We start from the raw sequence: 24613 nt of genomic DNA on the forward strand, positions 1-24613 counted from the left end.
TCACTGATCTTTCATCCAGTCTCACACAGCCCCATCTCTACCCTCTCCATTAAACTAGAGGCATCGGGTCACTGATTAAACAACAACAGCAAAAAACCTGTTGTCTTTCTCTCACTCAGACACGGCCTCTCTCTAAAGATAATGATGTTGGTTAGCTACTCTCTTATTCCCCATCTGCATTCACTATGTACTTGGCACAGTAAAGGAAATGAGAAGGCTGGAAAGAGAAGAACAGAGAAGTAGATATCACTCAGTCGGCTCTATGCTTTTCTGTTAGTGTTGGGAACTTTCTTAGAGTGTCTCTTTGGTCTCTTTGTTACAGGGTGTTAAAGTGTATTGAGCCCATTTCTCTGTTAGTTTTCATCCCTGGTGACAGCTCTCTGCGGTTTACTGACAGGCAGCTTCCTGAGTCTGTCTGCTCCAGTTTCATCCCCTCCATCTTGTCCCTGCTGTCTGTGATAAGACTCTGTGATCCTCTACAGCTCTCTGACTGACACATTCCAAACTTACCTCTTTAGTCCTCCGAGTTCATTCAACAGTAACGGTCTGAAAAAATTATAAAAAATTATACAAAAAAATTATACAAATAAAAAACTCTAACAAAGTGAGAGTCCAAAATACTTCTTCAACCACCACAGTGTCAAATCAAATCACATTTTTCAAATTTTTCAAATTTTTCAGATTTTTCACGTGTTTAGCAGATGTTATTGCGGGTGTAGCGAAATGCTTCTGTGCAGCAAAATGCTTGTGTGTGTGTGTGCGTGTGTATGTCTGTGCTTCAGTGTGTACTGTATTAGTGCTCCAATGGATCCCTTGCCATGATTGGCTACACTCATATTATTTGGTTGTCAGCGCTCCCCCTCCCCCTCCTCCCTCCTCCCTGCTCCCTGCTCCCTCCTCCCTGCCCCTCCTCCCTGCTCCCTCCTCCCTGCTCCCTCCTCTTCCCTCCCTCCTCCCTGCTCCCTCCTCCCTCCTCCCTCATCCCTGCCCCTTCCTCCCTGTTCCCTGCTCCCTCCTTCCTCCTCCCTCCTCCCTGCCCCCTCCTCCATGCTCCCTCCTCCCTGCTCCCTCCTTCCTGCTCCCTCCTCCCCAACTCCACAGCAGCTACTGTATCTCCTCCAGCCTCAGATTCATCCTCTCACCTGCCTCTTCCTTTCCCTCCGCTGTCTCCTTTCCTCCCTGTGTACCTCTTGACCTACTCCTTGTCTATGGAAGGAACTGCTAATATGGAATAGAGTGAATGAGTGAAGCGTATTCTGTTGAGCGACAGGGAGAGAGGGTGCTAGTGTTGTCATCCCGAGCTGGGTTTGGACCCAGGGTATGTATGAACCACTTGAGCTGCTTAAATATCTGTTCATCTGATTGAGGCTGTAGTCAACACCTGATGATTCCATTCTTGGGTTGTTTTGAGGTGCTATTGGTTTTGTTTTACAAATATTACAATCTAAATATTTGCATTGTTAGATGGTCAATAATAGACGGCAGGATAATAGCACAGTTGCTAGGTGATTCAATATGCTTGTCAGTTGAACACACAGAAGCAAGACTTCCAAGGCTTTCCATTCATATTTTTTGATTGTTTTTTTATTTAAGTCTGTTCTGCCTTCAACGTGTTTGGCCTTGATTTGAAATGATTAGGAGAACTATAGCAACACCTTGAACCTGGCTTTGTAGATACACCAGCCTTGAGTGAACAATTGCTAAGTCTTTTGTAGTCTAAATAATGTTGCTTTCTTTCTGAAGGATTTTCCATTTCCAATTTATCCTCCCAAACCTGTCATATTGAATACGGTGTAATATGATATCTATTCTTGAAAGACCTTTCCATTTTATCTCCTTCATTTTCTGGTTCTTATCAAAAGAGGGTTAGATAGATATCAGTGAATTAATGAAAGAGAAGACAGAAAGCAGACATTTCACTCTGATTGACTGCTTCACTTTAGAATGCTTGAGCAGACAAATTGAAAACCTCCCTTTCATCTTCTATCTAACATGTATCCATATCCGCAGCTAATTGGACAGTCACGCACATCATTTTTAATTATTAAGGCCCTTCATTTGCCGGTCCGGCAGTGACATCACAGCCTTTGTTGTGGTGGTGATATGTGATCCTCTGTAATAACTATGTGGTGTTATTGGACACCCCTGGTTTCTATTGTGATGGGGGTCGGGGAGTTTAGAGACTGTCTCATCAATGTGATGTTCATCTCTGCAAAATGTTTCCATCCTGATGGTGCAGTGTGTTACGTTGGTGTAGGGTTTAGTTAGCTACTGTCAGTTTCCATCATGTACTCACATGGTTCTTTGTTGAATGAGCTCCTCCTTAGATTAATATAAAGGTTAACTAAGAGAGTCAGCAAAGTCCTCCGAATGACAGCATAATGACAACAGTTCATGAAATTTGGGAAATTGTCTTTGCCATTAGTCCAAAAGTGGGAGCTCTTCCCAGATATTTGACCTGATTTCACTGTGTCAGATTTCAGTAGTTTCTTTCTATTTCTCCTCTTGTCTTCCTCCATCAGAGCAGGGAAGGGGGTTTTCTCAGCCATGAAGCTCCACAAGACCAAGAGCTCCAAAGACGACCACAAGAAAGGTAGACTTTTACTAATCAGCTGATTATCCAGACCTTGAAAAAAGGGTAGGCTTTTACTAATCACCTTCTTATCCAGACCTTGATAATAAGGGTAGGCTTTTACTAACCAGCTGATTATCCAGACCTTGATAATAAGGGTAGGCTTTTACTAACCAGCTGATTATCCAGACCTTGAAAAAAAAGGGTAGGTTTTTACTAATCAGCTGCTCATCCAGACCTTGTTAAGCTGAATCAGGTGTGTTAGAGCAGAGATATCCCAGTGACTCTCCAGGAGGAGGGTTGCCAACCCCTGGCATAAACTCACATGGGTTATTGTGATGGCACCCCACAGATGAGCCAGCCACCCTGGACATGGAGGATCTGGACAGGAAGGCCTTGCGTCTGGGAGGGGCCGGGGGTCTGGACCCAGACTGCATCTCCCTGGCGTCCGTCACCGCCGTCACCACCAATGTCTCCAACAAGAGGTCAGTGTACTGTATACTTGCTCTACTTCTGTTAGTGCAATGATCCATTGACCCTTTATAACACTCTTATTCATGTTTATAACCCGCACTACATTACTATACCAAATTAAGTAAATAGTCAACTGCTCTGATTTGTGTCTTCTTGATGCTCTCAGGTCAAAGCCTGATATCAAGATGGAACCTAGTTCTGGGAGGCCTGTGGATTACCAGGTGAGAGGAGGAAAGGAATTACCACGACTACAGTCACTGCTGGAAATGTATATTGTATACACTGTGGTCAGATGTAACCATGCCTGTCCAGTTTGTTTAACAACTAGCCCCTAAAGGCAGACGAGGCTTAACCCTGCCCCTGCCAGCTTTGTGTGTTTGTCTTCACTGTATCTATGCATCCTTAGCTCCATTACACAATAGCTGTTGCAGTTCATGGAGAGAGGGATTCTTTTCTTGGATTTTATTAGGATCCCAATTTACTGACTCCAGTAGGGATGAATGGATAGGGCATAGTGTGAAGGCTGGGTGGTTAGAACAAAAGCTAACAGCTCATTAATGTAGCCTAACTTCAGGCTGCAGCTACTCTCCTCTGCCAGCAACAGCACGCTGGCTTATATACATTCATGTACCAGTCTCTGTGACCACAAACCACAACTCTGCACACCGAGTGAGATGTTTACAGCACAGTCTATGTGTGCCTTGCACTGTGCTGGGCTCTTTAGTAAAGATATAAAGGTATAATTAACCTTCAGGTACAGGAGTCGCCTCTCTAATCAAAACCTCCAGTTTGACATTTCATCTTGATTGTTTTGCTTGGTACCCTTTTGTTATGGAAATGTTCTGTTCTTTTGCAACGTATTAGATTAGCATCACAGTGGTCGAGGCCAGGCAGCTGGTAGGCCTAAACATGGACCCTGTGGTCTGTGTGGAGATTGGGGAAGACAAGAAGTACACCTCCATGAAGGAATCCACCAACTGCCCCTACTACAATGAGGTAAGTGCGTCTCTCTCTATCTCTCCCCGTATTTCTCTCCCTCTCACTTTTTCTTTGTCCCTCCCTCCCCTCTCTCTTCTATAGTATGTGTGTAATTGAGTTGAAACAGTGAGAAGAGCAGCCAGTCTCAGTCCAGAGTCTCCAACACCAGGCTGGCTCTGTTCAGATCAAAGCCTCTGCCTGTAAGGGCTCAGCAGGAATCCTCTCTGTTTTGAGCTCTACACATTACACTCTTATTTCACGAGAAGGAGGCTGAGCAAAACATTAAAGCATTATTCAGTCGATGCCCTGATCCAGCTAGGCTGACAAACATGTTAATCAGTACTAATTACCCTTGTATTATATAAGATTAACCTGGACGCTACACAAAATTGATTCAACCGATGCTGAAAGTATGTTCATTTGATCATCATTGGTTGTATTCTGTAGAAACATGTCTGTTGTGTCCATGATCTGTGAATCATTATCGGGTTGATTTATTCAATTGAACCTTTGAATCTCCTGAACACAATGGAATGATCATTCAAAGGTACAACATGGGTCATTTGACAGAGAGTAAGGCTAATGTATTTGTCACATCTCATAATGTCTTATCTTCTCCCCACAGTATTTTGTCTTTGACTTCCACGTCCCACCTGATGTCATGTTTGACAAGATCCTCAAGCTCTCAGTAAGTGGCATACATATCTTATACCCACACACAGTCACACACACACACACACCTACTCAATCTTTCTCTTTACAGTAGCAGCCTTTGAGCATGAACCCTACCCTACTCCACTCAACTGCTTCCAAAACAACACCAAGACGAACAGTCTCTATGGCAGGTCTAATGTAGCACATATGTTTGCAGTATATTCTATATGTTCTCCTCTGTCTTTCACTAGGTGATCCACTCCAAGAACCTGCTGCGGAGTGGCACCTTGGTTGGCACCTTCAAGCTAGATGTTGGCACAGTCTACTCCCAGCCTGGTAAGGGTGCTGAGACTGGACCCATAATGTCTCAGAACCTCTTATAAGGATACATGATGATTAATTGGTTGAATTAATAGATCATTGGTTGACACCTGTGTCACAGAGCACCAGTTCTACCACAAGTGGGCCATGCTGTCTGACCCTGATGACATCACGGCGGGGTGCAAAGGTTACATCAAGTGTGACATCGCCGTGGTGGGGAAGGGGGACAATATCAAGACTCCCCACAAAGCCAACGAGACGGATGAAGACGACATAGAGGGGTATGAGAATGTTTTATTGGGGCAAAATAATGTCAAAGGGTTAAACAATGTTCTAGTGGTCAGATAATGTTGTAGAGTGGTCAGGTCATAAAATAGAAAAGGCCGGAGAATGTTATCAAGGGGTTTTGATGAGACAAAATCAGACTTTTTTTTTCTCAACCTTTTTTTTCTGGTCAGGAACCTCCTGCTTCCAGAGGGAGTTCCGTTGGAGAGGCAGTGGGCGCGGTTCTACGTGAAGATCTACCGAGCAGAGGGCCTTCCCAAGATGAACACCAGCATCATGGCCAATGTGAAGAAGGCCTTCATAGGGGAGAACAGAGACCTGGTGGACCCCTACGTACAAGTGGTCTTCGCTGGACAGAGAGTAGGTTCACTACAGCCGCTACTCAGGAGATCAGGACACTATGAACCTGAAGACGTTTTATTGAAACTGTCTGTTTTATTTATTTGTTGGATAAACAAAAGAGACAAATAGCATTACATAATGGATCACAATCACATTATAAATACAGTATACATTATTTACAATATATACATAATATGAAGTGTCTTAGTATAAGAATTAAAGGTGTGTCAATCCAAACGTATGTTGTTGTTTCCTCCAGGGGAAGACGTCTGTCCAGAAGAGCAGTTATGAGCCCATCTGGAACGAGCAGGTGGTCTTCACTGAGATGTTTCCTCCGCTCTGCAAACGCATCAAGGTCCAGATACGAGACTCTGACAAAGTCAACGACGTTGCCATAGGAACGCACTTCATTGACCTGCGAAAGATCGCCAACGATGGTGACAAAGGTAAGGTGATATATCTACCCGGTCCATAGATCAACATTAGCCTCATATTGATAGATCATCCGGTCAAGCCAATGTTATTGGAGCACATTAGTCATTTTGGTGCTAAGTCATTTTTAACCTAGTCATTAGAGGGCTTTAATGTCTATAGAAAAGTCTTCAGCCAAAAAGTTTTAAAACCCTCTAGAGAAAAACAAGTACACAAGAAAGTCAGTTTCAAAATAGTCTTACTCCACCAGATTGCACCAGCGTCGTCCTCAGTCCAGTCCAAATGCCGATTCACCTCAGGCAGATTTCCCACATGGTGAAGCTGGATAAGCGAGCTAAACACAAGAGAATATGGGCCAGTGCCTCGTTCCGCACAGCACTCCAAACATACACTCAAATGTGTGTAGAAAACGTTCTGTCTATCGTATAGCTGGCTGTGTTTTAAAACTACCACTGGACTGGATTAAAAATCAGAAATGTCAAAAAGGATAACTGTGCAAGCAATGCTAAGCAAAACACTCCACCTAACTTTTCATGTATCGCCAACTTGCCACTGAACACAGTAGTCCAACTGGCCCCCCAGCCGGGTAAACAAAACAAAAAAATTTTTTTATTGAATGCCAGCAAAGCCACTACACAACACTAAACAATACATTAATTGCACTATAACGGTGACAAGCGGTGCCCACAAACAAAAAAAATATACAGTATCTCACAAAAGTGAGTACACCCCTCACATTTTTGTAAATATAAGTATATCTTTTCATGTGACAACACTGAAGAAATTACACTTTGCTACAATGTAAAGAAGTGAGTGTACAGCTTGTATAACAGTGTAAATTTGCTGTCCCCTCAAAATAACACTCACTTTAGACATTAATGGCTCTGTGTTGAGTTATTTTGAGGGGACAGCAAATTTACACTGTTATACAAGCTGTACACTCACTACTTTACATTGTAGCAAAGTGTCATTTATTCAGTGTTGTCACAAGAAAAGATATACTCAAATATTTACAAAAATGTGAGGGGTGTACTCACTTTTGTGAGATACTGTATATATTTAACCTTTATTTAATTAGGCAAGTCAGTTAAGAACAAATTCTTATTTACAATGATGGCCTACCGAATGGCAAAAGGCCTTCTGCGGGGACGGGGACTGGGAAAATAAAGCTGTCCCAACAGCAGAGTCTCAACAGCAGTCCCAACACCTTACCACTGCTACACCTGGCTTTCAGCAGAGCCTTGTCTGGCCGCAAAACAGTTAATTCAGCCTCACTTACTGCCTTTTAATAAAACATAGCTGATATGGCTTGCTTAAACAAATGTGGTTTCTACTGATAATTGAGATATACAAACTATGGCGTAAGGGGACGACGAGCGGATAAGAGGCAATCCGTAATTCCGATTAAGACATTAATGAACGAGCTAGGATGGACGTAGTCAATAGAACTTTGTTCAGCACTTTTGAAATGTACAGCGACAGAATACAGAACATGCGCCGTTCTTACAGTATTCTCCCTGTACACCAAGTCAGAATCTTGGATAAATAAAGGGGGAATATAAGCAGACAATGAAAGCTCTTACAATATTCAATGATTACATTTCTCTAAAACAGGCTATAGGCTACCCGCACCAAGTCAGAACAGAAGGCGAAATTATGAGGGGAAAAGGGACCAAATTATTAGGGTGAGGCACATGGGCTACTAACAGCTTACTACACAACATACACTTAGTATTACTTTCTTAGCTACCGTTCAAAAGTTTGGGGTCACTTAGAAATCAGTCTATTCTTGTTCTGAGAAATGAAGGCTATTCCATTCGAGACATTGCCAAGAAACTGAAGATCTCGTACAACGCTGTACAAAACACCAGTCTCAACTTCAACAGTGAAGAGGCGACTCCGGGATGCTGGACTTCTAGGCAGAGTTTCTCTGTCCAGTGTCTTTTGCCCATCATAATCTTTTATTTTTATTGGCCAGTCTGAGAGAAGGCTTTTTCTTTTCAACACTGCCTAGAAGGCCAGCATCCCGGAGTCGCCTCTTCACTGTTGACTTTGACACTGGTGTTTCCAGCTACAATAGTCCTTTACAACATAAACAATGTCAACTCTGTAATTCTGATCAATATGATGTTATTTTAATGAACCAAAGATTGCTTTTTTTTCAAAACAAGGACAATTCTAAGTGACCCCAAACTTTTGAACGGTAGTGTATATGTCTCTGTCATATTACATCATTTAAGCAGCAGCATACATTACATTTTTGGACTCACCTTGTTGTGCTGTGCTCACTTGAACAGGAAGGTCCTTCGTGGGAAGATTTTGTCATCAAACTTTGTCATCAAAGTCTGGCATTATCTGGATTTATGGTGCTTTCAAGACAACTGGGAACTGAAAAAAACAAGGTCGAATCATGATGACGTCAGTGATCTTCAGGTCCGAGCTCTTGAGCAGGGGTGGGCAATTCCAGTCCTTGAGGGCCTGATTGGTGTCCAGTTTTGCCCCAGCCCCAGCTAACACACCTGACTCCAATAATCACCTAATCATGATCTCCAGTTTAGAATGCAATTTGATTAATCAGCTCTGTTCGCTAGGGATGGAGAAAAAGTGTGACACCAATCAAGCCCTCGAGGACTGGAGTTGCCCACCCCTGCTCTAGAGAGAGGTCTAGAACTCACTGAAGTCTGAGATTTCCCGTTCCGGGTTTCCAGTTGTTTTGAGCGCAGGAGAAGTCATGCTGGATTGACAGCGTGACCAATGTTGAATGTTTATCCTTTTAAGTTTTATCTATAATTTCTTCATTATTTCTCTTCATATGACAAGGATCAAAACTGATTTGCCAGGAGATTGTCGACATGATTCATGATGATGACTTCTAGCTTGGTAGATTTTGAAAGTATGATGTTGACATGATCAGTCCAATCAAAGCTACGGTAGGTATAACGTGATCAACATAATTTTATCTGTAGCCAATGACCTTGAGCCTTCTTGGATGGGCACTTCTAATGTAACTCTATGGCAGCACCCAGGGGGCTTGACTTTCAGAGTTTTCCCCGTAGATTTTGCGGCGACGCAGTGTCCCCATGAGTGACAGAACATTGAGCCAATCACGGCGCAACTAGAGAACATTACCAACCCCTACGCTTCGTATTTTCCACTGGCTGCCAGTCCAATCAAAGCTACTGTCGATATGTTGTGAATATTACAAAAAATGTATACTTTTCTCCCCAATTGGTAGTTACAGTCTTGTCCCATCGCTGCAACCCACCTACGGACTCGGGAGAGGCGAAGGTCAGGAGCCATGCATCCTCCAAAACACCACCCTACCAAGCCGCACTGCTTCTTGACACACTGCTCGCTTAACCCGGCGCCAGCGCACTAATGTGTCGGAGGAAACACTGTCCTACTGGCGACCAGTGTCAGCTTGCAGGCTCCTGTCTCACCACAAGGAGTCGCTACAGCATAATGAGACAAGGAAATACCGGCTGGCCAAACCCTCACCTAACGCTGGGCCAATTGTGCACCGCCTCATGGGTCTCCCGGTCACGGCCGGCTCTACCCTTATATTTTGCAGTGACGTAGTGTCCCCATGAGTGACAGAACACTGAGCCAATCACGGCGCAACTACAGAACATTACCAACCCCTGAGCTCCGTATTTTCCGCTGGCTGCCCCACCACCACAGAAAGCACTGAACTAGGCTGAAACATCTGCATTTTGGAGCTGCTTTACACAAGAAAGCAAAAAAGAGACCAAGTTTGTATGTGGCTTTATTAACTCAATTATTGTAATTTTTTTTTACATTGTTTTCAAACTGATATGTGACATGTATTAATGGCAAAATAACATGCAAAACAGGCAAAAAATTATAATAATATACTGTATATATATTTTTATTTTTTAGCTAACAGGTAGAGCTCAAAACAAGTGGGGCTCTGAATGACAGATCGCCACTGGGTGTGAATTGCCTTAAGGTACACAATGCTGCTGCGCTTCAGGCTCTATGAAGGCTGGCTTGATCTAGCAGTTGTAGCTCCAGGACTATAGACAGGTATAGACAGTTTACGTTCTTCTTCTTCATTGGTGTTTTAGGGCTGACTACACCAGAAACATTGGATGCGGGAAATAAACCACTTGATGCAGGAAATTAAAAAGGGGGGAAAGGGAAATAAACTAAAACTTTTAATCCACTCAAACATCTGAACAACAAAAAAATGTAGTCCTTCAAAATACACTCCGTGCCCTACTCAGATCCGGTGACCTGAGAGGACGGAACTGCTGCTCCAGTCAGTACACCATGCAGCTCCTCCTTACCACATCATATTCCCCAGAAAATCATACTCTTTGCAAACAAATAACACATGCCCAAATGCTTTGCAGTTGGAAAACTGCAGTAACCTGGGGACAAATGCCCTCACCGGGTGACTCACATATCCCACGTTGACATGAGTAGGGAGAGACTCATCAAAAAACAGCAACACAGACATATTCTCTATCTTCTTCGAGCCCCAACTAATCTTCTCAGCTACAACTTCCACAGGCTTGAGAAATCATGCCCTTGGTTGGTGCCCTGCTCCGGAATTCAAAAACAGTCCTTGATTGTTGATTCTGGTGAGGCGCAACGCACACTCCCTTTGTTCCTGCCCGACACACACAAAAATCTACAAAATTCCACTTCTGGTCACCCTCACAGATTCCACAGTACACAACACTTTCTTCATCTTGGCATCATCAAACGGATCTCCCAGGTACATCTTCTTATCCTCAAACCGCACTCCTACCACAAACTGTGAAGTAGTTGCGCCATAAGCATTAGGCTTAGTAGACAGCATTCTAACTGTAATTTTAGCTCTCTTTACCCATCCTTTAGTGACTGTGGTCCATCCAGTATTCTCATCTCATTTTCATTGTCATCTTTGCTAGTACCATCAGATTCAAACTCGGTATACGCTTCCGCCATTCTCTGAGAATTTCGACCGCCAGTCTAGTTCGCCTTTCTCCATTGCACTTCTCTTCCGCTTATATCCTGACGGAAACAAAGGTGGACAACCCTGCCCCAACCCCATTGGTCCATGCGGGCAGCAGTTCCGATTTGTGCAGGGTCTTGTTAATCAGAGTCAATAATCCAGTGGGACGCCCAGGTGGTAAGTTCAGAGGTCATCACCAGCATGGGAGTATCACAACAAAAGCATGCAAAAATACAAACTTGATAAAATACTCAAATAGTTTAAAACACACGTAAGGAATAAATCATTTCCAGGAAGGTATGTCTTTCAATTCTACTGCAAATCATAATGTCCTCATGCAAAAAACTAAGTTGTCATGTACGTAGTCCACAGAAAAAGTAAGAAAAAGTAAAATAGTTACCATGCAACATTCCTCCGTTGCAGCATCATGACACTCCTGCACCACAGCACACAGGCAATTGCCTTTCTCAGGACCCTGTCTTTCGTTCAATTCACCTGTCATCCTCCATCCCCCTTCCTCTCCTCCTTCACCCCGTCCTCTCCTCCCCCAGGGTTCCTCCCCACCATGGGCCCAGCCTGGGTCAACATGTATGGCTCAACCCGCCACTACACTCTGATTGATGAGCACCAGGACCTGAATGAGGGGCTGGGGGAAGGTGTGTCCTTCAGGGCCCGCCTCCTCATCTCAGTTGCCGTAGAGATCCTGGACACCACCTCCACTGAGATTGTGAGCTCCACCGAGGTGCAGGTAGAGCCTGTCTCCAACATCTCAGAGGTGAGTGCTCATTGGATGGTGACTGTTCATTGGTTGCCAAGTATGTCTGAGGTGAGTGCCATTGGCTGACCCTTTCAGAAAGGAGTGTCCATTAGTTGGCTGTCATTGAGTCACACCTCACACTCCTATGTTCAAACTTGACATTGTATTGATCTTACATTTGATATTTGGTATTTTATTAGGATCCCTATTAGCTGTTGCGAAAGCAGCAGCTTTTCTTCCTGGGGTCCACACAAAACATGGAACATGACATAACACATAACATTAGTAGAGAAGAACAGCTCAAGGACATAACTATGTACATTTTAAAACTACACACATAGCCTACATATCAGGGCTCCCGAGTGGCGCATCGGTCTAAAAATCGAATGAAATCTAACTTTATTTGTCACATGCGCCGAATACAACAAGTGTAGACCTTACCGTGAAATGCTTACTTACAAACCCTTAACCAACAGTGCAGTTCAAGAAGAGTTAAGATATTAAAATATATACCAAATAGAATAAAGTAAAAAATAATAATAAAAAGTAACAAAATAAGAATAACAATAATGAGGCTATATACAGGAGGTACCGGTGCCGAGTCAGTGTGCGGTGGTACAGGTTAGTTGAGGTAATTTATACATGTAGGTAGGGGTGAAGTGACTATTGTCGTGGAAATGCAGTACTGAGAGAGACTTGGTCATTTCTACAAGCAATCATCTTTATTTAATATTGATGAATTATTGCAATAATGAAACCGTCAGCCCAACAGTCTTGTTCTGACTGTTAGGCTGAGAGCCTAATTGAAAATTAAAAAACGTATATTATATAGGACATAAAAATGCTAAGTCACAATGGTTTTATTTCCCATAAGCCACCTTAGTCATCTACACAGGATGGTGTTTTACCCCCATCCCGGCTTAGCTTCCCAGATGCCAGGACGATGAGACAATGAGGCATTGTTCTAAACCCTTCCAGGCTCTCTCGATCTCGAGTCACACACACACAACATCTTGTCTATGGAATGCCAGCTTTTAGTCACCAACATCAATCAATTGTCAGCTTCAAGCTATCTCTAGTAGGACCCATGTCCTCAACACCCAGACTAGCTGCAGGGTGCTAGAGTGGACACCATAAAACACAACACTAGCAGAACAGAAATATCTTAAATAGAACAGAAATATCTTAAAAAACAAATATCTTTGTTAAGTAAATAATTCTTACATATCCAACAAATAAGGTGAATAGATCATTTTTCTATCACATTCCCCTCTCAAGAAGCCAAGCTTCTCCTGGAAAAATCTAAGGGTACAAGCATTACAGGACTATTGTTAAACATAAATGTAAACAAACAAAGTACATATTTCTGGCGCCTGACATCTCATCCATGGTAAACAACCTTTGCTGAGTTTTAGACCTTTCTTATCTAAACAAGGTCAATCTGGAACAGAAAATGAAGCATAAAAAATAAAATCATTCACAAGCTTCATTACAGCAAATAGAACAGTCATCACACTGGCATCATACACAAAGGTAGGGGCCAGCATGATAAAAATGTCCACCCCATTCAGAACCATTCCTACACCAGTGACAGACACCCCTCTCTGAGATGTAGTCAGGAATAGGGAATAGGTAAGGGAAATCATTCAGTTCCCAAATGATAATCAAACCCCAATTAATTATCCAACCGAAATTTAGGATGACATTGCTCAGTGATTCCTCATTGGTTATATCACTCAAAATGAAAACCCTCAACTATGTAGTAGACCAAGGCGCAGCGGGTTGAGTGCTCATATTAAACTTTTATTGAACACTAAATAACAAAACAAGAAACCGAACGATCGACAAACGCAAAAACAACTTCCCACAAAAGACAGGTCAAAAAAGGGCTACCTAAGTATGACTCCCAATCAGCAACAACGATGTACAGCTGTTCCTGATTGAGAGCCATACCAGGCCAACAAAGAAATACACAACATAGAAAAACCATAGAAATACAAAACATAGAACAATACCCAAAAACCCCGGAACACATAAAACAAACACCCCTCTTACATAAATACATATCCCAACAAACCCCAACAACATAAAACAAACACCCCCTGCCACGTCCTGACCAAACTACAATAACAAATAACCCCTTTACTGGTCAGGACGTGACAATACATCAATACTGGCAGAATGTACATTTATATTAAACCATACAAATATATTAATCTCATAATTCTAGTATTAAGTTCCTCATCAGGGCTATAATTACAGATCAGTATCTCAGAGCATTCTTAGCCTAAATCACTATACATTTAGCCGTGTAGACCTCCAAGTCTAAATCACTATACATTTAGCAGTGTAGACCTCCAAGTCTAAATCACTATACATTTAGCAGTGTAGACCTCCAAGTCTAAATCACTATACATTTAGCAGTGTAGACCTCCAAGTTTAAATCAGTTACAGGTACAGTTGACCAACCCCCTCAATCTTCTAGCATTTCTTACATTTTCTTCTTCAGATAGGTTCAAAGTGGATGGCCCATGATAATGTCCCAATTTCAATGTCTCACCTGAACCCCACCACAACTCATTATGTCTTGTCCATTTGCCAACCAGTATACCAGCAATATGAGAAAAGTTTTGGAATGAATCTCTCTCCATGCTCACTCCACGTGGACTTCTTTTTCACTCCTGAGAGAAAAACATTTGATAACTTCAACTGGATGCTGTACAGGGGTTGCTGGCTCAGACTCAGGTCTCTGGATAGAAGTGGTGCAGGATAGGGCCGTAGTGAATGGCATTTCTTCAGCTGGTTAGAGGGGGTTTTGAGGTCCACACCCTGTTTGGTCAAATTATCCCTCCTATGCATCTAGATACCATCTCCACCATAACCTCAAGAAAGGACAGATCAGAACAACAATTCAGTTCAGGAAACATTTCAAAGAGATAAAATATGACTACCCCCATTCTCTTGGAAGAGAAAGTGTTCAATTCTTTTAGCATTCACTATACTAATATAATCAGCAACCCAAAGGTTTTAACTACAAACAAAACATGATAATAATAAGTCCATTGTACTCCCTCAAATCATTAATTGTTCGTTTTAATCTACCCCAATGTTTATGTGTACTTAATTTAGCATGTGCTACCTTCAGACACAATTCACTCCCATATCGTATTATAAACTCAGGAAAAAAAACGCCCTCTCGGTGTCAACTGCGTTTATTTTCAGCAAACTTAACATGTGTAAATATTTGTATGAATTTAACAAGATTCAACAACTGAGACATAAACTGAACAAGTTCCACAGACATGTGACTAACATAAATGGAATAATGTGTCCATGAACAAAGGGGGGAGTACTTAAACCTCTCTGGGCTAGGGGGGACGTTAGCGTCCCACTCTATTCAACAGCCAGTGGAATCGCGTTGCGCGAAATACAAATACCTCAAAAATGCTATAACTTCAATTTCTCAAACATATGACTATTTTACACCATTTTAAAGATAAGACTCTCGTTAATCCAACCACGTTGTCCGATTTCAAAAAGCCTTTACAGCGAAAGCAAAACATTAGATTATGTTAGAGGTGGATCAGAGATTCACCAGCAGCAAGAGCGACATCATTGATGTATACAGAGAAAAGAGTTGGCCCAAGAATTTAACCCTGTGGTACCCCCATAGAGACTGCCAGAGGTCTGGACAGCAGGCCCTCCGATTTGACACACTGAACTCTATCAGAGAAGTAGTTGGTGAACCAGGCGACGCAATCGTTTGAGAAACCAAGGCTACTGAGTCTGCTGATGAGGATGTGATGATTAACAGAGTCAAAAGCTTTGGCCAAGTCAATGAATACGGCAGCACAGTATTGTTTCTTATCGATGGCGGTTACGATGTCGTTTAGGACCTTGAGCGTGGCTGAGGTGCACCCATGACCAGCTCTGAAACCAGATTGCATAGCGGAGAGGGTGCGGTGGGATTCGAAATGGTCGGTAATCTGTTGACTTGGCTATCGAAGACCTTAGAAAGGCAGGGTAGGATGGATATAGGTCTGTAGCAACTTGAGTCAAGAGTGTCACCTCCTTTGAAGAGGGGGATGACAGCAGCTGCTTTCCAATCTATGGGAATCTCAGATGACACGAAAGAGAGGTTGAACAGGCTAGTAATAGGGGTTGCAATAATTTCGGCAGATAATTTTAGAAAGAAAGGGTCCAGATTGTCAAGCCCAGCTGATTTGTAGGGGTCCAGATTTTGCAGCTCTTTCAGAACATCAGCTGAATGGATTTGGGAGAAGGAGAAATGGGGGAGGCTTGGGCGAGTAGCTGTTGGGGGGTGCAGTGCTGTTGAATGCAGTAGGGGTAGTTAGGTGGAAAGCATGGCCAGCCGTAGAAAAATTCTTGTTGAAATTCTCAATTATAGTGGGCTTATCGGTGGTGACAGAGTTTCCTATCCTCAGTGCAGTGGGCAGTTGGGAGGAAGTGTTCTTATTCTCTATGGACTTTACAATGTCCCAGAACTTTTTAGAGTTTGAGTTGCAGGAAGCAAATTTCTGATTGAAAAAGCTAGCCTTGGCGTTTCTAATTGCCTGTGTGTATTGGTTTCTAACTTCCCTGAAAAGTTGCATATCGCGGGGGCAGTTCGATGCTAATGCAGAACGCCACAGGACATTTTTGTGTTGGTTAAAACCTCTTACATCTAGACGTTCCGCTAGCGGAACACCTGCTCCAATATCCAATGATAGGCGTGGCGCGAATTACAAATTCCTCAAAAATCCAAAAACTTCCATTTTTGAAACATATGACTATTTTACACCATTTTAAAGACAAGACTCTCCTTTATCTAACCACACTGTCCGATTTCAAAAAGGCTTTACAGCGAAAGCAAAACATTAGATTATGTCAGCAGAGTACCGAGCCAAAAATAATCACACAGCCATTTTCAAAGCAAGCATATATGTCACAAAAACCCAAAACACAGCTAAATGCAGCACTAACCTTTGATGATCTTCATCAGATGACACTCCTAGGACATTATGTTATACAATGCATGCATGTTTTGTTCAATCAAGTTCATATTTATATCAAAAAACAGCTTTTTACATTAGCATGTGATGTTCAGAACTAGCATTCCCACCCAAAACTTCCTGTGAATTTACTAAATTACTCATCATAAACGTTGACAAAATACATAACAATTATTTTAAGAATTATAGATACAGAACTCCTTTATGCAATCGCTATGTCAGATTTTAAAATAGCTTTTCGGCGAAAGCACATTTTGCAATATTCTGAGTACATAGCTCAGCCATCACAGGCTAGCTATTCAGACACCCGCCAACTTCGGGGCTCACTAAACTCAGAATTACTATTAGAAAAATTGTATTACCTCTGCTGTTCTTTGTCAGAATGCACTCCCAGGACTGCTACTTCCACAACAAATGTTGTTTTTGTTCCAAATAATCCATAGTTATGTCCAAATACCCCCGTTTTGTTCATGCGTTCAGGTCACTATCCAAAGGGTAACGCGCGAACGCATTGCCAGACAAAAAAAATCTAAATGTTCCATTACCGTACTTAGAAGCATGTCAAACTCTGCTTAAAATCAAATTTTATGCTATTTTTCTCGTAAAATAGTGATAATATTCCAACCGGACAATGCTGTACTCATTCAAAAAGGAAGAGAAAAAATGGCGAGGTCTCGTGAACGCGCATCTCCAATCTCTTTGTCACCCGGCAGTCCACTGACAAACTGTGCTCCTGTTATCTGCCCAGAGACAGGAGACGCCTCAATCCGGTTTCTTAAGGCTTTGGAGAGCCAATGCAAGCCTTAGAAAGTGTCACGTAACAGCTCAGATACTGTAGTTTCGATAGAGAAGCAACAGAAGGACTACAAATTCGAGGACAGGCCACTTCCTGCTTGGAATCTTCTCAGGTGTTTGCCTGCCATATGAGTTCAGTTATACTCACAGACACCATTCAAACAGTTTTAGAAACTTTAGAGTGTTTTCTATCCAAATTTAATAATAGATATAATATGCATATTCTCATTTCTGGGCAAGAGTAGTAACCATTTTAAATCGGGTACGTTTTTTATCCGGCCGTGAAAATACTGCCCCCTATCCCAGACAGGTTAACTTACTTGCCTAGTTAATTAAAGGTTAAATAAAATAAGATCAATACATACACACAAAATATCTAGGTCAAATAGGGGAGCGCTGTTGTGCCATGAGGTGTTTCTTTATCTCTTTTTTGTTCATTTGAGTAATTGGAGATGTACGCTTTCTTGAATTTGATATGGATTCGGGGACTGTGAAAAGACCCCTGGTGGCATGTTTGGTGGGGTAAGTGTGTGTATGTCAGAGCTGTGTGTAAGTTGACTATGGAATTTTCAACACATTACTCTTTCTTATAAAATCAAGAAATGATGCAATCAGCCTCTCCTCAACTCTTAGCCAAGAGACACTGGCATGCATAGTACTTATATTAACCATCTGATTACAATGAAGAGCAAGATGTGATGGTTTGTTCTGGGCCAGCTGCAGCTTAACTCTGTATTTCTTTGCAGCACTTGACCACATGACTGGACAGTAATCTAGATAAGACAAAACTAGAGCCTGCATGACTTGCTTTTTGGAGTCAAGAAAGCAGAGCATCTCTTTATTATGGACCAACCTCTCCCCATCTTTACAACCATTGAATGTATATGTTCTGACCATTACATTTACATTTTAGTCAACACTCTTAGCCAGAGTGACTTACAGTAGTGAATGCATTCATTTCATTTCTGGCCCCCTGTGGGAATTGAACCCACAACCCTGGCATTGCACACACCATGCTGGCATTGCAAACACCATGCTCTACCAACTGAGCCACAGGGAAGACCAGTTTAAAGGAATACCAGTTTAAGGTGACACCAAGTAATTTAGTCTCCTCAACTTGTTCAACAGCCACATCATTCATTACCAGATTCAGCTGAGGACTAGAACTTAGGGACTGATTTGTACCAAGTACAATGCTCTTAGTTTTAGGGATGTTCAGGACCAGTTTATTACTGGCCACCCATTCCAAAACTGGCTACAACTCCTTGTTAAGGCTTTCAGTGACTTCATTAGCTGTGGTTGCTGACACGTATATGGTTGAATCATCAGCATACATGGACACACAGGCTTTGTTTAATGTCAGTGTCAAGTCATTGGTAAAAATAGAAAAGAGTTACGGGCCTAGAGAGCTGCCCTGTGGTAAAACACACCCTACATGTTTGACATTAGAGAAGCTTCCATTAACCTCTTGGGGCTAGGTGGGACGCTAGCGTGCCACCCGTGGTGCACTCCATCAACAGCAGGTGCATTTCAAGAGCGGCAAATTTGAATCCAAATAAATGTCAAAATTCAAATTTTTCAAAAATACAACTATGTTACACCATTTGAAAGATAAACATCTCCTTAATCTAACCACGTTTTACGATTTCAAAAAGGTTTTACGGCGAAAGCATAAATTTAGAGTATGTTAGGACAGTACATTTACAAGAGTTGTGTGTAATGTTTTGTCAAGTCAAAGACAGGGTCACCAAAACCATAAAACCAGCTAAAATGATGCACTAACCTTTTACAATCTCCATCAGATGACACTCCTAGGACATTATGTTAGACAATGCATGCATTTTTAGTTCTATCAAGTTCATATTTATATACAAAAACAGCGTTTTACTATGGCATTGATGTTGAGGAAATCGTTTCCCTCCAATAACCGGCAGTCAAGTCAGCGTCAGAAATTAAATAATTAAAATTAGAAAACATTGGTAAAATATTATATTGTCATTTAAAGAATTATAGATTTACATCTCTTGAACGCAATCAACTTGCCAGATTTAAAAATAACCTTACTGGGAAATCACACTTTGCAATAATCTGAGCACTGCGCCCAGAAAAATACGCGTTGCGATACAGACTAGACGTCATGTTGGGGAGATCTAAAATCGAAAATACTATGTAAATAATCCATTACCTTTGATTCTCTTCATCAGATGTCACTTCCAGGTATCACAGGTCCATAACGAATGTAGTTTTGTTCAAAAAAGCTCATCATTTATGTCCAAAAATCTCCGTCTCGTTAGCACATGATGTAAGCCAGCCGGACTTCTCGTCATGAACGAGGGGAAAAAATATATTTCCGTTCGTTCAAACATGTCAAACGTTGTATAGCATAAATCATTAGGGCCTTTTTTAACCAGAACATGAATAATATTCAAGGTGGACGAATGCATACTCTTTTATAACGTATTGGAACGAGGGTACCCAACATGAACTAGCGCGCCAGGTGTCTAATGGGACATCACCGTTCCATGGCTCTTGTTCGGTCAGATCTCCCTCCAGAAGACTCAAAACACTTTGTAAAGGCTGGTGACATCTAGTGGAAGCAATAGGAAGTGCCAAAATATTCCTAAACCCCTGTGTTTTTCAATGGGATAGGTTTAAAGTCAATACAACACATCAGGTATCCACTTCCTGTCAGAAAATGTCTCAGGGTTTTGCCTGCCAAATGAGTTCTGTTATACTCACAGACACCATTCAAACAGTTTTGGAAACTTTAGAGTGTTTTCTATCCATATATAATAAGTATATGCATATTCTAGTTACTGGGTAGGATTAGTAACCAGATTAAATCGGGTACATTTTTTTTATCCAGACGTGCAAATGCTGCCCCCTAGACCCAACAGGTTAAATAAAACCCTCTGAGTTCTATTAGATAGATACAGTTGAAGTCGGAAGTTTAAATACACCTTAGCCAAATACATTTAAACTCAGTTTTTCACAATTCCTGACATTTAATCCTAGTAAAAATTCCCTGTCTTAGGTCAGTTAGGATCACCACTTTATTTTAAGATTGTGAAATGTCAGAATAATAGTAGAGTGAATGATTTATTTCAGCTTGTATTTCTTTCATCACATTCCCAGTGGGTCAGAATTTTACATACACTCAAATAGTATTTGGTAGCATTGCCTTTAAACTGTTTAACTTGGGTCAAACGTTTCGGGTAGCCTTCCACAAGCTTCCCACAATAAGTTGGGTGAATTTTGGCCCATTCCTCCTGACAGAGCTGGTGTAACTGAGTCAGTTTGTAGGCCTCCTTGCTCACACAAACTTTTTCAGTTCTGCCCTCAAATGTTCTATAGGACTGAGGTCAAGGATTTATGATGGCCACTCCAATACCTTGACTTTGTTGTCCTTAAGCCATTTTGCCACAACTTTGGAAGTTTGCTTGGGGTCATTGTCCATTTGGAAGACCCATTTGCGACCAAGCTTTAACTTCCTGACTGATGTCTTGTAATGTTGCTTCAATATATCCACATAATGTTCCTGCCTCATGATGCCATCTATTTTGTGGAGTGCACCAGTCCCTCCTGCAGCAAAGCACCCCCACAACATGATGCTGCCACCCCCGTGCTTCACGGTTGGAATGGTGTTCTTCGGCTTGCAAGCCTCCCCTTTTTCCTCCAAACATAAGAATGGTCATTATGGCCAAACAGTTCTATTTTTGTTTCATCAGACCAGAGGACATTTCTCCAAAAAGTACGATCTTTGTCCCCATGTGCAGTTGCAAACCATAGTCTGGCTTTATTATGGAGGTTTTGGAGCAGTGGCTTCTTCCTTGCTGAGCAGCCTTTTAGGTTGTGTCAATATAGGACTCATTTTACTGTGGATATAGATACTTTTGTACCTGTTTCGTCCAGCATCTTCATTAAGTCCTTTGCTGTTGTTCTGGGATTGATTTGCACTTTTCGCACCAAAGTACATTCATCTCTAGGAGACAGAACGCGTCTCCTTCCTGAGCGGTATGACGGCTGCGTGGTCCCATGGTGTTTATACTTGCGTACTATTGTTTGTACAGATGAACGTGGTACCTTCAGGCGTTTGGAAATTGCTCCCAAGGATGAACCAGACTTGTGGAGGTCTAGGGTGATTTCTTTTGATTTTCCCATGATGTCAAGCAAAGAGGCACTGAGTTTGAAGGTAGGCCTTGAAATACACCCACAGGTACACGTCCAATTGACTCAAATGATGTCAATTAGCCTATCAGAAGCTTCTAAAGCCATGACATAGTTTTCTGGAATTTTCAAAGCTGTTTAAAGGCACAGTCAACTTGGTGTATGTAAACTTCTGACCCACTGGAATTGTGATACAGTGAATTATCAGTGAAATAATCTGTCTGTAAACAATTGTTGGAAAAATTACTTGTGTCATGCACAATGTAGATGTCCTAACCGACTTGCCAAAACTATAGTTTGTTAACAAGAAATTTGTGGAGTGGTTGAAAAACGAGTTTTAATGACTCCAACCTAAGTGTATGTAAACTTCTGACTTCAACTGTAGCTCTGAATCCACGATATGGCAGAGGATGAAAAGCGTATCAAATCAAATCAAATGTAATGGTCAATAATATCAAAGGCTGCACTGAAATCTAACAGTATAGCTCCCACAATCTTTGTATTATCAATTTCTTTCAACCAATCATCAGTCATTTGTGTCAGTGCAGTACATGTTGAGTGCCCTTCTCTATAAGCATGCTGAAAGTCTGTTGTCAATTTGTTTACAGAGAAATAGCATTGTATTTGGTCAAAAACAATGTTGTTGTTAGAACCAGTAAAGAACCAGTAAAGGCCACTTGGGTAGCAGAATGACTTTGGCTTCCCTCCAGGCCTGAGGACAAACACCTTCCTCTAGGCTCAGATTAAAGAAATGACAGATAGGAGTGGCTATACAGTCAGCTACCATCCTCAGTAGCTTTCCTTCTAAGTTGTCTATGGCAGGTTTGTCATTATTGATTGACAACAATACTTTTTCCATCTCTCTCACACTAAGTTCGCAAAATTCAAACTTAAAATGCTTTTCTTTCATTATACATGTTTTTATGCATGAATACGATGGCTCACTGTTCGTTGTTGGCATTTCCTTCCTAAATTTGCCCACTTTGCCAATGAAGTAATCATTGCATTAATTGGCAACATCAAATGGTTTTGTGATGAATAATCCATGTGATTCCATGAAAGATGGAGTTGAATTAGTCTTTCTGCCCATCATTTTATTCAAAGTTTTCTTCCATCATTCTTTATATCATTGATCTTGGCTTCATAATACAGTTTCTTCTTCTTTTTGTTGAGTCTACTCACATACATTTTCAATTCCTCATCAATCCATGGAGCCTTAACAGTTCTAACATGCTTATCAGTAATTGGAAGAAGCAATTTCATGGTCCTTCCCACCCCCTATGAGGCAATAGGACATTGGAAGAAAGCAAACTGCCAAACTATTGATTGTCCCCTAATCCTACATAACTCCTACGCTAGCTAGGTTTCTCAACTCCACTGTGGGTGGAGTGTACCTCCGACTACATCGAGTCGCTGTCAGTCGATACGAGGAAACAGTCGGTGGTTGTATTTGTTTAACGTTTTATTAAAAAGTATGGATTTCAGCAAACAAAAACAACTCGCCTACCCCTACACGTGTTCAGCTTTGCCCTTTGACTCTGCCTATGACCTCCTGACATCCCCATAAATAGTCATAGGTTAGATGTTTCCATTCTGATGTTAAATTGTCGTTATTGTCACGCCTGCTCCCACTCCCCCTCTGGTGCTCGAGGGCCCCACGCTGCCCTTCATTACGCACACCTGTCACCATCATTACGCGCAGCTGTACAATATTGGACTCACCTGGACTCCATTACTTTGTTGATTACCCCCTCTATATCTGTCTGCCCCTCAGTTTGTTCCCTGTGTCAGCATTGATGTCTTATTTATCCCCTGTAATGACACTGTTCCTGTTCTGTTTCATGTCCGTTGTTTATTAAATGTTCTCCCTGTACCTGCTTCTCGCCTCCAGCGTCAATCCTCACAGTTATGTTATATTGACATTATAATAGACCTTAAAGATATTAACTGGCTGTTAGGGAAATCAATAGCATCTGCTTTGTTACCCCTGGCTAAGTAGCCAACTATCCCCTTGCTGTCTCTTTGTTTAGCTAATGCCTCCCTAATATCTCCCCTGTGTGCGTAAGTTATTGGTATCAGTTTGACTATGTGGCAGGGGCAGGTATAGCGAGAGTGAGAGCGAGAGAGACAGAGAGAGAGAGAGAGAGAGGCAGAGACAGAGAGAGAGAGTTTTTAAAGAGGCCAACCCTAACCTGCTCAACATCTTAATCAACATCTTAATCAACACTGACTTGAAAAGATACACTGAACCAAAATATAAATGCAACAATTTCAAAGATTTTACTGAGTTACAGTTCATATAAGGAAATCAGTCAATTGAAGGAAATAAATTAGGCCCTAATTTATGGATTTTACATGACTGGGAATATAGATATGCACCTGTTGGTCACAAATAACTTAAAGGCGTGGATCTGAAAACCAGTCAGTATCTGGTGTGACCACAATTTACCTCATGCAACATGACACATCTCCTTTGCATTGAGTTGATCAGGCTGGTGGTTGTGGCCTGTGTGATTTTGTCCCTGCTCCTTTCATATGGTAGTGAAAAGTTGATGGATATTGGTGGTAACTGGAACATACTGTCGTACACGTCGATCCAGAGCATTCCCATACATGCTCAATGGATGACATGTTTGGTGAGTATGCAGGCCATGGAAGAACTGGGACATTTTCAGCTTCCATGAGTTGTGTACAGATCCTTGTGACATTATCATGCTCAAACATGAGGTGATTGCTGTGGATGAATTGCACAGCAATAGGCCTCAGGATCTCATCACGGCATTCAAATTGCCGTTGATAAAATGTAATTGTTTGTGCTGTCCATAGCTTATACCCACCACCACCACGGGACACTCTGTTCA

At 41.8% G+C, this 24613-nt stretch overlaps 1 protein-coding gene across 13 annotated transcripts in view; it reads left to right on the forward strand.

Annotated features, from left to right (window-relative positions):
• Nucleotides 1-24613, forward strand: part of LOC106608042 (otoferlin) — a 131279-nt gene that overhangs the window by 65502 nt on the left and 41164 nt on the right. For 12 of the 13 annotated variants that reach the window (XM_045720966.1, XM_045720965.1, XM_045720970.1 and 9 more), the window contains exons 6-15: nt 2523-2593; nt 2925-3057; nt 3213-3267; nt 3911-4042; nt 4650-4712; nt 4930-5014; nt 5121-5280; nt 5458-5644; nt 5886-6072; nt 11573-11796. In XM_045720966.1, the coding sequence (XP_045576922.1) occupies nt 2523-2593; nt 2925-3057; nt 3213-3267; nt 3911-4042; nt 4650-4712; nt 4930-5014; nt 5121-5280; nt 5458-5644; nt 5886-6072; nt 11573-11796 (1297 nt within the window). Of the gene's footprint in view, nt 1-1100; nt 1319-2522; nt 2594-2924; nt 3058-3212; nt 3268-3910; nt 4043-4649; nt 4713-4929; nt 5015-5120; nt 5281-5457; nt 5645-5885; nt 6073-11572; nt 11797-24613 lie in introns of those variants that run through there. The other variant, XM_045720974.1, reaches the window with a different exon arrangement.

Source organism: Salmo salar, chromosome ssa06 (assembly GCF_905237065.1).
Source record: "Salmo salar chromosome ssa06, Ssal_v3.1, whole genome shotgun sequence".
Classification (NCBI taxonomy): domain Eukaryota; kingdom Metazoa; phylum Chordata; class Actinopteri; order Salmoniformes; family Salmonidae; genus Salmo; species Salmo salar.